Below are 16,371 nucleotides of genomic sequence, written 5' to 3' on the forward strand. Positions count from 1 at the left end.
CAGAATCTAGCACTAACTGAAATAAGAGGGCCTTGCGAGACCCCACACTCTTCCAACTACACCTTTTCCCGCTTGTGAACTTCCTACCCCGTATATCTAAAAAAAACTGCGTCCGCTGAGCGATCAGCTGTTCGTTTAAGTTGATAAACAAAAGGAAAATGAACGCACAGGTTATGTGTGCTTACTAAAGCTTTCATTCGTTGATTTCGCTCCGCATTTGTACAGAACAATTGTTAAGCGTTCACCTATCTCTCCCCCCACTCCTCATTTCTTGTGAAATAGCAATGCATTTCTCATGTAGTTGATCTGGTGAGTCCTACCTGGTTTAGGTTTAGACCCTATAGCATTTCTGAAGCTGCTGTGGGCTTTTCCTTTGCCGTAGGGGCTATTCTGTGTCTTCCGTACTTGGCAGACCATTTATTCGTCCGTGGTTTCATCAACTTTACTTGGGCCTTGCTATAAGGCGTGAGTGGTCACATATTTAACGAAGTGCAGCCATGGAATATTCTTAATATTTTCGCGTGGCTTATATTCCAATAAAAGGCAGAAGTTATTGTCAGGGATTCGGTAATCACATCCCCGAAACATACTTTTCTACAGCGTATATATATCAAAACAATGCCGAATTGGTTGTCCGCGCTGCCGAACGAAACCAACCTCGCACTGTGCCAATAGGAGGTCTAACTGAAGCGACAACAGATTTCACATGTGCCTGGCGTATTAGTAAGTGATCGCGATAATAAGCTGTTGCCGTCTCCGACGCCCGTAAGAGCGGCCTAGAAGCCCGCCGAACCGACTCCCCGGATAGCTCTTGTTGGCGTTCGAGCACTCTACCAAGACGCAGCTGTTTTTTGAAGTGCCGTGAACGTACCATTTGCTTGCCGACATTACCATAACAAGTTGTTTAGGGCGCGGCAAAAATGAGCTAGAAAGAACCACAACATTGCATGAGCCCTAATGAGCCACGCAGCGCTGCACTCGTAAGCGCCGTGGGGAAGCGGCGACAGGCGGCGTAGCATTCGCGAAGCTCGAGGCGCATACTGCCCTCTTCAGTCCTGGTACACTTCAACGTCCGCCGCCGCAAAGGCTTCGTCTGGTGCTCCCCCGCCGTTGAAGGCCTGCACTACTACTCGTTCTTCTTCTTATTTTGTTTGGGAGATTAACTTCTGCTGAGCCCGACCTCTAGGTCCAAGACTTCTCGCTGGAACTGGTGTTTCATGCCTGCCAGGGATCGTCGGAAGTGACGCTGGAAGTTTTCCATGACTAAGTAGGCGTGGTCGCTTTGTCGGCGACACTGTTTGCTCAAAAGCACACTTTTGCGCACCCCTTCGGGGTGCTCGGCTCTTCATGACTGGTTACATTGTCGCTTGGCAGCGTGGTGGGTTTTTGGGGCGCCCGGACCTTGATTGGTTACCCTGTGCCCCATCGGCGCGGCACAGCGTAGGGAGTGTTCTGCCGACGCCGAATGTCACACGAAAGACCTTTTTTTCTTGTTGAAGGAGCTTCTTTTAAAGCGAAGCTGCAAGGAGAAAATCTACACTGAAGAAATCCACGTAGCTAAGCAAGCCGAGCCAGCCGCATTTTACACACAGGGATCGGCTTGGCAGCGGTACCAACTAGCGAAGTCTCTGCATTATTAGTGCGGCATGTGGCTTCAAGAGCAAACGACAGGTGACGCGCGCGTGTCTGTTCATTGATATGCAACCAATTCTTGTTTGTAGTTATAAGCTATTTGTTTGTCGAAATGGGTGAGTTTTTTATTTACAGTTTTGCGTTGCGGTTACGCCCGATTCCTGACCAATCCGCCATCTGGGTGGCCCCGATGAAAGTTGAAAGTTGAAAGTTGAAAGTTTATTGCGACAACATGTACAAGACTGGCTATACAGTTGTCGAGGGGGACGGTCAAAAAGGCTACAGGAAAAAAAAAAAAAAAAAGCCTGACAAGGTGACGTCCCCCCCCCCCCCCCCCCACGTGTTGGCGTGACTCTGCGGGAAATGGCACGTACTTTGTGACAATAAAAATTAACAAAATAATGCACACAACTAACACATAGAAAATCAGCTTTCAGTTTACAGAAAGACAATAATTACAATGACAATTCCACTAGGAAAAAACATACACATCAGCTCTCGGATTTCAGGAAACAATGAGTAGAATTCAAGAATTCACAGCAAGAAAGAACAAAAAAAAGACAGTTCTCAGTTTTCATAAACAAACAATAATACAGTAAAAAGATTTCATACAGCGGAAAAAAAAATACCTCAAAGTTTCTAAAAGAAACAAAAGTTGAAATGCCACAAGGAAGATCACGAGACGCGCGCTCACGTGCACTCGGCTATTTCTTGGTATTTTTCTGTTCATTGACGTCGCAACCAAGGCTGAAACAGCTGTGCTTTTAAAAATGCTAACTGATTCTCGGATGAACATTTCATTTTTAAGAGCCTTGGTGCATTTGCCAGTTACAATTACTAAAAGCAGCTTGGAGAGTTGGATTTGTTACACTCTTCCTCAGATTATGCTTCGCCACTGCCGTTGGTTTTCAGCCGCAGCGGCATCGAAAAGGCGGGCGCATGCGCTCGTGCAGTTGCGAAGAAAACGAAGTGGGAGACAGCGCTTGCGACAGGACGCCCTAACCAACCAACCTATCCAACCAGCCGTTCAAGCGTGAGTACTTAGGCGTGTAACGAGTTGCTTTTCGTCAGACCCATGATCCCAAGCTCACTCGCTTTCCGATGACATCCTTTTCTGGAATGCGCACGAAGACGATTTTCAACAGTCACCTTTTGGGTTGAAGGGCGTTGGAAGGCTTCTAAATATGTTCTGGGGGGGCGCTGGGGCTCGTCTTTAGCGCATATCACGGAGCTGTATAAGTGACTCTTGGCAATAGGGAATGTTAGCACAACATGTGTTGCCATTGTGTACGAAAAACTGTAAATTTGTGCGTCACGCTACGTAAACACCGCGAGCTGAGTTTTAAGTGCAGAGCACTTTAGACGCCCGCATTGTCGTCCGAGCTCGCTCGCTCGACCCAAGTATATAAAGCACCAAGGCGGCGTCCCGGGGTAACGCTGTTGTTCGCGGCGTAACCCAGAGACTTCGAAAGCCAAGCGGTTTATATAGTCATAAGCGTTCGAAACTCGTGAAACGCTGGCGCTTGTCATACATCTTCCCCTTGTTTGGCGTAAAGAAAATTATAGTACATTTGAGGAAAAATATAACGTACTTAACCGGCAGCGCCCGCGTTCCCATAGTGGGTTGGTGTTTACGATAGTAAACGCTAAATGTGGCAGTGCAACGCTGGCACGTGTGGGGCGAAAAACACAAAGAGAAGTGAAATCCTACTGGCTCGATTTCAGGCAGGCGGCGCGCGAGCATTCTGAAGGCGGGAAATTTGATTTGCATGGGCTGGTAGCAGTAAGTGGATAACGGCGGTACAGCCCATTATGGCGAATCACTGCTGTGCACTTCCGACAGGTTTCACATTGAGTGGGACGGCTTTAATTTTTTAGTAGAGCGTCTCACCAGTTTTTCGTAGCGACACGCTAATGCTTAAGGCGCCATGGGTCGAATGTTTTCCGAAATGACTCGCCGGCTGATCTTCCAGCGGAGTGCCGGAAGGCCTGAACATTTTACGACTGCCCAAACAAGCGCAAACAAACGCTTACACGTTAGTATTAAATGCAACACGTCCATAATATGGTATGAATATTCTCACACCTGAGTACGCTCCGTAAAGAAAGCGTAGAAGCCTTGTGGCACTTCTTTCGTGCAATCGCACCAAATGCCCTGAAACGAATGTCCGCGTTTGAGGCATACATTTTATTACACTTCAAAACATTACAGATATCCATTTTTAACGGACATAACGTCACGACAGGCGTTACAAGTGTGAGCGGCGATTAACAGGCGATCGGTTGCCTCGTCCTGCCTGTCGTAAATTCGGCACTCACCTCTCGCGGTTTGGGCGACGAACAGCAGGTCAGTTCACTCTGGCGCGCTAGCCGAGAAGGCTTTTATCCACACACGCTGGGCATACTCGATGCCTGGTTCAGTCGCACGTCGTTCGGGAAAGATAGTCCCGAGCATAGGAGGGACTGTCCGCCCACAAAAACACAACGTCCCATTTCATCGCGAAGCGAACCCGTCCACAATACACCACGACCAACTTTAGTATAGTTGCTCGTGCAATACACACACGGAGCTTCTGTCGCTGGCCTGGCAATGAAGCTTCGTGCGGGCAGTCAGCGATGTAACGACGATCTAGAGCTGCGCGAGGGTGACGTTCCAATTAATCGACGTATTTAAAAACACAGGAGCAGTAAACTTGGTCCATCGGAAGCAAATTACGGTCCATGGAAGGGCGGAACCGTGGATGGTTGTCGCGTTACTTGCCGCCGTGTTGGAACGCAAGCAGCCTCGCGTACGGACGCTGTTTTGCTGAAATAGCCGAGAGTTTTTGACTAACGTATCAGCTGTACACGAACAGTTCGCGAACGCTCTTTCGTTGCACCGTTCCTACTGTGAATGCGCCGTACGCTAAGCCGGTTCTGCGTTTAGCCGATGAAAGACGAGCGGACGTTTTTGCTGCAAAATAGCGTGCGTACGTAAGGCCGCTTGCGCTTCCAACATGGCGGCAAGTAGCGCGACAACCATTCACGGTTCTGTTTCTTCTGTGGACAGCAATTTGCTTCCGATGGACCTAGTTCTCTGCTCTCAAGTTATTAAATACGTCGCGTAGTTAGCACGTCGCCCTCACGCAGCTCTGCATCGTCGCGACAGGGCTGGCTGTCCGAACGCAGCTTTATAGCCAGGCCAGCAGCCGAAGCTAGTGTGTGTTGCGTACGCGTTCGCTTATGAAATGCGACGTTCTGCTTCTACGGGTGGATAGTGCTTCCCATGCCCGTGGTTAGCTTTCTCGAGCGACGTACGACTCATCCTCACATCGGCTATGTACAGTGTGCGTGGCTAAAAGCCTTCTTTGCTTGCGCGCCAGAGTTAAGTGACGTGGTATTCGATCCCCCAAACCGCGAGAGGTGAGTGCCAAATTTACGACGGGCAGGTGAAGGCCAGCGATTGCCTGTCAATTGCGGTGCATACTTGCAAGACCCGTCGTGACGTTGTGTTCGTTCGAAATCCATCTTTGGCTTGATTTGAAGTTGAATAAAATGCATGCGTCAAACCCAGGCATTTGGTTCAGGGCGTTCTCTGCGATTGCACGAAAGAAGTGCCACAGGGCTTCAACGTTTTCTTTATTTAGCATACTCAGTTAAGAGAATATTCATATGTGATGGACGTGCTACATTCAATGCTAACGGGAAATGGTTTATTTGTACTTGTTTGGCTGGTCGTAAAGTGCCTAGGCACTTCGGCACTCCGCTGGCAGCCGGCGAGTCATTTCGCAATACATTCCATAGATGGCGCCATAGGCATTAGTGTGTCGCTAAGCAAAACTGATGAAACGCCCTACTGAAACTTTCCTTGCGGTGTTTACGTAGCGTGCCACAAAAATTTAGCGTTCAGCGTAAGCAAAGGCAACAAACGCTGTACTGGCTGTACTAAAACTCCCTAGCGCCCGCTCATCGTTTCTCCGCCAAATTCAGAACGGGCTTTGCGTACGGCGCATGCGTAGTGCGAACGACGCAAAAAAAGCGCCTCGGCTAACGCTTTGTGTAGAGCTCCATGCGTCATCCTAACACTTTCTAATATTTCGTATTTAATTCCATCCTGTGGATAACCTTTGTATTTCTATTATTGAGTTGGGCTGATTCTTTACGCATGGTGTCTTGGAATCCTACCTAAATGGCTATACCCAAGACATAGTTATTTTGGGAAATATTAATAGTATTTTTATGCACAATGTGTTTCTTGCAACTTAAAAGGCACCACCTCATCCCCAGCTTCACCAAATAATGGCCATAATATACTTGGAACCTTAAATTGCTAATATGGTCTTGCTCTATAAATAAACTTATACAAAGCATAAACTACGGGGTATATACAAGTTAACTAATTACACTGAAAATCGAGTTCCCGAATTGCACAGGAGAGCTTCATCTGCGCTTTGCCGATGGCGACCTAAAACTGAGTGCACCATTCCAGCAAAGAAAAATAAGGCCTAGAAGTATAATAAACTTCGGGAGAACCTTTATAAGCTACCCTTTAGAAACTTTTGAAGAATTGGGATTTGAACCCATAGACTTTGCAGAAAAATCGAAGGTGGTACCTTGACCACCTAAAGTCGAGCATAGACTTTTTCCTGGCCGGTCCTGGTGAATATACAGTATTACCTTGTTAACTCGAACTCGCATATACCGAAAAATCGGCTAAGCTGAAATATTCCGTGGCACCGAACCATTTCCTATACGTCTCATGTTTTTCTTGCCCTTTATTTTGAAGTATTTTTGGTCCAAACTGCGGATATCGCAATCTTGACTGAGAGTGGAACCAAAATTTCGTCGATTTTGAGGAGGAGAATGTGAGGAACTCTTCCAAGAGTGATAAAGGTTACCCACAAAGGTTACCCACAATGGTGCCATCGAAAGCGACGTGACCTTTCTAGAGTACGCGCTATGCGAGCATAATGTGCCCGTGACAGCAGAACTTACGGACGCCGCAGTCGTTAAAATGGCCACAAAATGGGGACGGCGAAGACAAGGGCGACGACGACGAACCTCCTCAAGAGGGGCGAACATCTGCCGATCGTGGAATTGGTGCGCTTGCTGCGAAATAAGGTTGAGGGCAGGGGCGGGGAAGATGGGCTCATGCATGCGTTAAAGGGGTCCTGAAATACCTTCCGCCGATGCATGGATGTACATGTACCCAAATAAAGCAATGTATTTGCAATCTCCTCCCGCAAGAATTTTGTTAAAGCGATGAGTATTAGCTGAGAAATCGTAAATCAAAAACCGCGCATTATCGTCGCTCCGCGTTTCCTCCTCCTTTCGACTTACTCTCCGCTGTTGACGGCGCGCCAGCCTTGCCTCCCATGATGCTGCGCTCCGCAGCGGTGACGTACTTCCGCTATTGCGCTGCTCAGACTGTCGTCTGCTACGGGCAAGCTTTGTTGACACCATGAATCCTGCACTCCGCTCAAGGCTGGAAAAGCGAAAGAAAAATCTGGCCGCATGTGTGCGGCGGCCTGGCCTTGCCCTTCGCGGTGTTCGTTGGTGCAGTTGCTATCGGTGGCACGTGACTCTTTATCGGCGGCGAACTCGCAGCCGTACGGGGAAAATCCTGCGCTCGTTCCCTTTGATGCACCGACACTGTTTACCCAAAAGCTCAGAGCAGCGGCAGAGCATGTTTTGCCAACGTTGCCGCTCTCCACCACGCGTCGCCCCAAGCTGAACTGGCGTATTGTGCACGGGTTCTGTATCGGTTTAAAATGTCTTTTAAATGCAGAGCATTTCAGTAACTCACGATGTCACCCGCGTTGGCGTCCGTAGTCCGCGTCCGCATCGCGCCCCCTACACTATATAAAAAGACATCCCCCTCGCGAGGGGCACGATCAAATGCACAGCATTTCCGAGGAAGTGCGCCGGCAAGTCGTATCTCTCGATCGCGGGACCCGTGTCGCCATCTTTTGGAGGCGCGGGACAACTTGTGGCGCTTTCGAAACAAACGAGAAATGAGTGAAGGATATAAGGCGCGTTCGGTGCATCGAAATCTGTGTCGGTTTCGTGGCTCGGTCGGTAGTGCGCCGGGCACCTCGCGTTCCGCCCGCGGCGTCATGGGCTCGAAACCGGGCGCCGGAAACTGTTATTTCTTTCATAGTGTAGTGGCCTGGCTGCGGACTACGACAAGGCGCGCATGCGGACTACGACAAGGCACGCCAACGCTGCCAACGCCGCGTGACATTGTGAGTTACTAAAATGCTATGCATTTGAAAGTGCCGTATCAGATGTGGCCCCGCTAGTGCCGGGTCTTATTTTGCGGTGGTCGTAATTCCTGCCGGCGGCATGTGAAAAAGATATTTTAAATCGATACAGAACCCGTGCACAAAACCCTTCAATCATGTGACCAGTTCAGCTTGGGGCGACGCGTGGTGGAGAGCGGCAACGTTGGCAAAACATGCTCAGGCGCGGCTCTGAACTTTCTAGCGCTGGAGCGAGCGCCATTTCTTTGACAATCTCGATCTCAAACATCGGTTGCCTTGGCAACAAGGCACAAACCGCTTCAGAAATCAGTTACGGCTGCCTGATCACGGTTCAGCTTGGGGCCCCACCTCGCGAGATGTGGGCACTGCAGGCGTACCACTCACTCTCATTGGGAAGTGCGAGATGCGTTTGACATTACAGGAGGCGATGGTGTGTGTGTGTTGTGGACGTCTTTGTTTGGCGATGCAATGCGACGTTGTGCTTCTGCGGGTGGATAGTGCTTCCCATGGTCTGGATTATCTTTCTCGAGCGACGTACGACTCAACTTCGCATGGGGTATGTGCAGTGTGCGTGGCTAAAAGCCAACTCGGCTTGTGCGCCGGAGTTAAGTGACTTGCTGTTCGTCCCAGCAAACCGCGCGCGAGGTGAGTGCCGAATTTACGACGGGCAGGAGGAGGCAATCCATCGTCTTTCAATCGCGGTTCAGACTTGCAACGCATGTTGTGACGTTGTGTTCGTTCGAAACCCATCACTGGATTGTTTTGAAGTAGAATAAAATGTATGTGTCAAACCCGGGCCTTCGGCTCAGGGCGTTCTCTGCGATTGCACGAAAGAAGTGCCACGGGGCTTCAACGCTTTCTTTACGGAACGTACTCAGGTAAGGGAATATCCATGTCGTGTTATGGCCGTGCTCCATTTAATACAAACGGTTAAACGTTTGTTTTTACTTATTTCGTTTGTCGTAAAATGTCCAAGCACTCCGGCACTCCGCCGGCAGATCAGCCGGCGAGCCGACGCTGAGCAGACGACTCATGTCTTTGCCGGAAGTGCGTGAAAAAGCCGCCCAATAGCAGGATGTCTAGCTCATGACGAACATCTGGGAATCGATGATGTAGACATGTGAAGATGGCGGCGTCCAAAAACACGAAGGAAAGGGTGAGAAAAAAGCGACAAACTTTGCAACAAAAGTGTGAGCTTTCCGCTGCGCGTAAAAGAGTAATACTTGGCACAGATGACGTTGACGACCCAATCTAACGATTGCGCTAGTTCATTTAGTGTGCTCAAAACGCCTTTCAGGGCCCCTTTAAGTAGCTGGAGGACTCCTTACTAGGCCCGCGTGGAACCGAAAAGCAGACCAGCATTGCGCAGTTCTGTTCTGCCAAGTAGGATTGCAGTGCCGCAAAGCCCAGCTGCTCAACGTGTCATGTTTTTTTTTTCCTCTTTCAAACCATTATGAAAAGCGAGATTGGAAGTTGCTGTTGAAGAGCTCGTGAGCAGAATCGCCTTTTTTGCAAAGAACTCGATATTCTATGGCAATTCGCGCAATTTTCCTTATCTCGAAATCCTCTTATCTCAAAATATTTCCCTCTTTTTACTACTTAGAGTTAACGAGGTGATACTGTACGCGGTCGTGGCCATGGAGATTTCCGGCAGGCTGCAGGATGGAGTGTCTATTTTTAGTTATTGAATGCTTACAAATTTTTCAAGTCGGTAGTCAAAAGTGTTTCAGCAATGACGTGTGGAGCTCACATTTGTTTTTTTGCCCACTAGCTGCCGCTCTTAAACAATCGATTCTACTTCGAGCATTCCGCTGAAAAGACACCTCGGCGGAACGTTTGTAACGTGCAGTAAAATCAACTTCTGATAAATGAAGGTTTCCTAAGTCGCTCATAGTAACATTAGAAGAAATGTTCATGGGCGCTTTACTGCGTTTTTTTATGTTATCATCTCCGTCTCAGCTCGTTTTACAACAAACCCATTACTAGATTTTAAATGTGGCAGCGCACATGCCACGAAGGTTTAGCTTACGGTTGAGATATTAAAAATCAGTGGGGGGAAATTAAGTAAATCGGATGGAAATAGACTAGATTGATTGATTGATTGATTGATTGATTGATTGATTGATTGATTGATTGATTGATTGATTGATTGATTGATTGGTTGATTGATTGATTGATTTATTAATTGATTGATTGATTGATTGATTGATTGATTGATTGATTGATTGATTGATTGATTGATTGATTGATTGATTGATTGATTGATTGATTGATTGATTGATTGATTGATTGATTTAACGCACCGAAGCTTCACAGGCGATGAGCGCGACGTAGTAGAGGGCTCCGGATTTATTTTGACTACCTGGGGATGTTTAACGTGCGCCGAAAGGTCGTACACACGGGCGTTTTAGTTTTTTGCCTTCCTCAGAAAAGCGGCTGCCACGGTCGGGAATAGAAATAAAGTGGATCCCAGGTTATATGAACGCGGGTATTCCTACCCGGGTTGTATGACGGGCTATACTAGTACCGGCAAAGTTCCCGTAGAAACCATCCATTTCAAACTTTAGTTATTCTACGTAATATGTTGCTAGACGCGCGTAATCCGACGGCCCCACGCGAAGCACGCGGCCGAAAAGCAGACGAAAAAAGTGCTGCGGGCGTGTTCCGCGGACCTTAAGAGGGCCATGAAGACCAAACAAAAGTTTGATTCATTCAAAAAATTGCTTAGTTGGAATCACACTGACCTCCTTTTTAACGTAAACTTCGCTCAAATAAGCTATATAATTAGGAAAAATGGGAATGGCCATGTGACCCACCCGCTCATTTCCCGCAACAGGACCTATGATGTTATACCAGCCAGCTCTGCAATTGGCAGAAGCCGGCAAAAGCATACTAAGTATCAGGCAGAGCTTATAAGCTTGCCGAATGAGCCTTTCGTGGTTACATTTAGGGCGCATTCTTTTTTAAGGGAAGTGAAGCGCTTTCCAAAAAAATTGAGTTAGAGGCACGTTTATATATTTTCTTGCGCGCTGAATCCGAATATCACATTAAATTTTTTCCCACATCAGCCCAACCAGCATTTATTTTGCAAAACGCGGGGTCCCGTTTGAAAGACGCGCGCTTTTCGTCTTTGGACGCCTCTGATTGGTTGCGCCCTTTATGACGTCAAAGGAGGACACCCATCGGCCGCGTGGGTTGTCGGAGGCAATTGCCTTTTCGGCAATTTAGCTTGCAGTTTATTCTTTGCACATGACTGCAAGTTTTTTTTATAACTTCCCGTGATGTTGGTTAAAGTATCTTGGAGCTTAAATTTGCTTTACACGACCGAGAACCCCAAAGCAGTGGCTGTGGCGTCGGCTAGAGGGTTCCGTAAAAATATTTATGAATTAGGCAACCGGCATAGGGTGTTTGTTTTCCTTATGTTTATATTAGGTACTGCCTGAACTGTTTGTTACTATATACGAAACCATTTATGCCGAAGATTAAGCGGCGTTTTATAAACAATCTACCAGCAAAAAGCACGTACGTGCACTGCGCGAAAAAATAGCGTACATGCGCTGTAAACGTAAATGTTAGACATGTGTTGCCGGTACACGCATAAACCAACAAGCGGACTCTGCTTCCGAATTTCCTTTGTTCGTTGTCGCCCACCCCAGTCCCGTTACTCATCCCCATACACAGACCCACATGCGCGCGTGCGCGCGCGCCTTTTGGGCAGTGGCGCTAAGGCACCTCCGCGATCGCTGGCTGCACTTCGATAAGTGGCGTCTTACTGGTTGAGTTGTATTTATTCTGAAAACATTGTAGCATACTGGGGCCTCCGCAGCATTATAGGCTTGGGTTTTTGAACACTGTTCTAAGCCCATAGGGAAAGAAAACCAACGCGTTTAACGAAGCAGGTATTTCCTGAACAAATGTGACTTTGTTTCTGGAACTGAACGAAACAGAAACATCCCGCGCGAAAGTACAGCAGTATTCACCACCCTTCCTAAATCTAGCATCTAATTTGAACATTCACGTCCGTCGCATAAAAAAAGAGAAGAAGAAAATAAGAAAAACGCACTGGAGCGTTTTACAAAGTACATAACGTAGTGTAGTATAGTCTCTGTCATCAAGCACAGCCATCTCGGTTGTCGCTTCCGTGTGTTATCAGACGTCCCGGCGTGGCATTATCCTGCTTAGGAATACGGCATGGTAACGTATGCCTCGTTTGGCGTTCGTGCATACTTTTTGAACACAAAAGTTGTACAATTAAGTGCTATCAACCCCAACAACAAGTATCATTCGCAAGGAAACATGGCGAAAAGAGCATGGCAGAGGCTGCCGATCCGGCCTGAAGTCCAGGTATGACGTTTTTCAGCCGGTTTTAGTCCGCGCTCTTCGGTCTTCCGGCATCGCGCGGCGAGATGGGGGCGGGGGACATCGGGCCACTTTTGTTTGCGTATTGCGCCGCTTCTATTGCATTCATTGCGGAAATATTTCGTACACGGAACTATTCAATGTGTACTTGCTGCTAGTCAACTTTTCTTTTAATTCTAAAGCCGCTTCACCTTTCTTTTAAAGCAGCTACAATGACGAACAGTGGAAGTTACGAAAGCACACGTAAACATAGAAGTACTGATGCGGACTGCTGTTGGTACTGCGCGCACTATCCTTGGTTTAACGGCACAATACTGCGGGCCTTTGAGGTTGTCTCGGGCGACACTAGCCAATTGACGCAAGCAACGGTGTCTCACATGACCATATTTGTCGAGCGATTACTATGCTTCACAAAAGGAGTATTTTCTCCTAAACAAAAACAAGCCAGGTTCAAATACGCTCAAACACAAACCAAACGCAGAAAACGGCTACCCACAGTATGGTGGCGCCATCTGGGTTCACTAAAGATAAACAAGGCTAGGAAACCGCTTTATAGATGTCGGTTCCCGTGATGTCATTGCAGACCATGAAAACACGATATTCCGGTAAAATAAAAATTTTAACGGAAATTGGGTAATTTCTCAGTAAATAAAACATCGTTTGTATCCGGACAAGCGCTGGAGATGCTATAAAACACGAGATCTTTCGAATAAACTAAACTTGTATTTGGTCTTCATGGCCCCTTTAAAAGGACCATGAAGACGTAAAATACGAGTTTTATTCGAAAGGGTAGGTATTTATATTGCCCCCAGCGCTTTTCCGAGAAGAAACGGTGCTTTATTAACTGAGAAATTGCCCAATTTAAGCCAAAATTTTAAGGCTTACGTTAACTCGTGCGTTTCGTGACGACAGCGATGACGTATAATGGAGACGTATTTGAAACGGCTTTAAAGTATGCTCACTAGGGTTTCGGCGGACGACAAAACGTCCTTCTGTGCTTCGTTTGCCGTCCATCATCTAAATGGCACCGAAGTACAGCTTGGGCCATCTGGGCTTGGGCTTGGGACCCACTGTCCACACTCACATCATTTTTACACGAATTTGCACCCGGCTCATTTTTGTTATGGTTCGCAGTAATAATTTTGTAAAACATTGGGTATGCTGGCCATACAAGGTCCCGTAAGGCAATATCGCCTGTGCCAATCGGCCAGTTTAGTAAAATACAACCTAAAAGCGCAGCACTGCTGTACACCTATAACATGCATAGTGCACGCAGTAAGCGTTGACCCTTCTGTGTTTACATATGCGTTGTGCACGCAGTAAGCATTGACCCTTCTGTGTTTAAATATGCGTTCATATATTCCATTGCGTACCCCACCATTACTTACTGCTATAAAAAGAAGATTCGTTAAATTGAAGGACATATAACTCGTCATGAAAGCTTATAGGCCCTCCCTAATTTGCGTTTGCTTTTGCAGGCATTAGCGAGTCGCACATCCGCCCACGAGGTAACAGTGTTGTCAGAGTGATTCTAACGAGGCAGACTTTCTAACAAAGCAAACTTGATTCTTTGGAATGTACCAATACAGCGTGATTTGTATTTCACTGTGTTACTCTTTTCGCATTTACTTTTTTAGTGATTTTGGTTTTCGAGCCCTCAAATCATCCGTTTGTAGTTTACATTGAAGGTTCTAGCTAATCCGTCGCGCGGAACTGCATTTATAGTCGTAAGTTGTTGTTCAGATTTTACAACTTCCGAATTGTACACTTTTTGACTGCTCTGAGAAAGTCATAGCGTGGTAACTGTGTTTACAATGTTACTACAGGAAAATTACGGAGGGCACTTGACATAATATAAAGTTGAAACCAGGTAAAAGAGGAGAGCGTTTGAGAAACGTTTTTGAAAAAATTTTTCTCCTTACTCGCCCCTCCGCGGAACCCGATGTAATGAAAGGCCGAATTTTCTCCGTCCATACTACGTGTTTTTGACATTCAGCACTTTCCCATTCCACAGACTGTGCGAGCTGGTCATGGCGAAGTCCTTGAGCAACGCTGTGGGATACTTGGCGGTGGACGTCTACGACCAGCTTAGGCGCGCCAGGACAAAAAAGCACTCTAACGTAATTTGTTCGCCCCTAAGTCTGGCAGCGGCCCTTGCCATGACCCTCGGTGGAGCCCGTGCAAAAACTGCTGAGGAACTTTATGCAGTGCTGAGGGCTAAGGAAGGACGGACACACCAGTTCTTCGCATCCTTCATGCTCAAGCTGACCAGCCAGGACGCAAGCCCGGACATCAACATTGTCAACCGAATATACAGCGACGAGCGTCTGGTCATACAGGCAAGCTACAAGGAGTTCCTGAACACCCACTACGGCTCGGAAATAATACCAGTGGACTTCGCGAACAACTATGAAAGCGTCCATGCCGAGATAAACCAATGGGTTAAAATCATGACCGATCAACTGATGAAAAATTTTCTCCCACGCGACAGCATAAGTCCTTCAACCAGTGTCCTCCTCGTCAGCGCCATGCACTTCTCGGGCACCTGGGAGTCGCCATTCCTGGCCAGGTCCACATCGCGTCAAGACTTCCACTTCAGCACCAAGCACAAAGTCAAGGTGGACATGATGTACCAGAAGCAGGACTTCGCTGTCTCCCACAGTGCCGTACTGAAAGCCAGGGCCATCGAGCTCCCCTACCGGGGTCGTAAGAGCTCCATGATCATTCTTCTGCCGGATGACATCGAGGGACTCCACCACTTGGAACGCCATCTGTCCATGCCCGCACTACTCGATCTCCTGGGAGGTTTGAACGACTTGTCCGATGTGAAGCTCAGCGTGCCCAAGTTGGTCGTGCATCAATGTCAAAGCTATAAGAGCGTTCTCACGACCATGGGAATCACCGAGCTCTTCTCGGACAGCTGCGACCTCTCAGGCATTTTCACGGAGGCCAAGCCGAAAATTTCGGACGTGGTGCACAAGGCGTTTCTAAGGATCGACGAAGAAGGCACGGAGGGGGCGTCTGCGACGGCCGCCATGATCTGCCCTACTACAGGCCTGGCAAGGGGACCACCCGTAGACTTCGTCGTTGACCATCCTTTCATGCTGTTGGTCGTGCACACCAAGCCAGACGTTGTCTTGTTTGTAGGTTCCGTGCGCAAACCGGAACAGATCGAGAATGTTTGTTGATCCTTCTGGCTTTACTTAAGTTTCAGGGTCTTTTATGTTTCTTCGATAAATGGTGAGACAGGAATAAATGGGGTTGTATTGCTGGCCCGCCCAAGCGTCTGTTTCAGACACCTGCACGCACGGGGAGAGGCACTATTATTATTCAAGTATTCGTCAGTCTTTTTCCTGAGGTATAACCTGCTCATCACTTAGGACATTACGATAGCAATGGCATACTTGATTAATTCGCAAAGCGGGATGCTGGGCGATATTTGGGCTAAATTTGAAAATATAACGCGGTTTAACGTGGTTAAATTTACATGCGTGTTTTATTTAACGAAATTCCATTTCAGGTTACGGGATATCTTCGCATTCTGACTTTTCCTGAGGACTTTTCTTGAGTCAAGGAAGGGTGACTGTACCGAATTTCTTGAGATATAACAAAGTGTGGGCTCTCTAGAGGCCTTTTTTATCGTATATGTACGTGCATTTTTAACCCAACGATAACCTTGCTACAAACCGGTCTGCTTGTTTACTAATCCTTCATCTTTCTTACACGGAGAGACAACCAATTTTTGCCGAACATATGTTCTCTATACCAATAAATAGGGTATTCCTTAAAAAACCTTAACACAAAATGGTCTGGCTGGTTGTTATTAGGCCATTTTAAATCAAAAGTTTTATATCTACGAGCCGTAGGTGTGCTCCCAAAAGTAATGCTACACTACCCCAGCAACGTATACTTTTGTCTGTATGCTGAAGGAAAAGCGGTATTATAAATTCTTGTGCCCAGCTAAAAAATTCCCCGCATTTCCCCGAGGGGAAGAATGTGAAAGTGCGAATGCACGAGTTGAATTTGCGCGGTTCGGTAATGTTCGCGAAAGAGAGATCACACGTACACACCCACACAACTACAAAGAAAGAAAGATGCATTTATTCACAGACACCTATTTGTGTTGTCGTTGTACTTG

At 47.3% G+C, this 16,371-nt stretch overlaps 1 protein-coding gene across 1 annotated transcript; it reads left to right on the top strand.

Annotated features, from left to right (window-relative positions):
* The first annotated feature begins 2,513 nt into the window (after window positions 1-2,513).
* On the top strand, window positions 2,514-15,499 carry LOC144148997 (iris-like). Its single transcript, XM_077680521.1, has 2 exons — window positions 2,514-2,665; window positions 14,248-15,499. The coding sequence occupies exons 1-2, from the start codon at window positions 2,517-2,519 to the stop codon at window positions 15,419-15,421; spliced, it is 1,323 nt and encodes a 440-aa protein (XP_077536647.1). The 5' UTR covers window positions 2,514-2,516; the 3' UTR covers window positions 15,422-15,499.
* The last annotated feature ends 872 nt before the right edge of the window (window positions 15,500-16,371 follow it).

Source organism: Haemaphysalis longicornis, unplaced genomic scaffold (genome assembly GCF_048455015.1).
Source record: "Haemaphysalis longicornis isolate Haplotype H1 unplaced genomic scaffold, Haemaphysalis longicornis Haplotype H1 scaffold_8, whole genome shotgun sequence".
Taxonomy (NCBI): domain Eukaryota; kingdom Metazoa; phylum Arthropoda; class Arachnida; order Ixodida; family Ixodidae; genus Haemaphysalis; species Haemaphysalis longicornis.

Bases quoted from the DNA above. Each gene is read 5' to 3' on its own strand.
- LOC144148997 (XM_077680521.1), top strand. From the start codon at position 2,517: ATGCTTCGCCACTGCCGTTGGTTTTCAGCCGCAGCGGCATCGAAAAGG. The intron at 2,666-14,247 runs GTGAGTACTTAG...CCCATTCCACAG, and splicing joins ATCCAACCAGCCGTTCAAGC to ACTGTGCGAGCTGGTCATGG.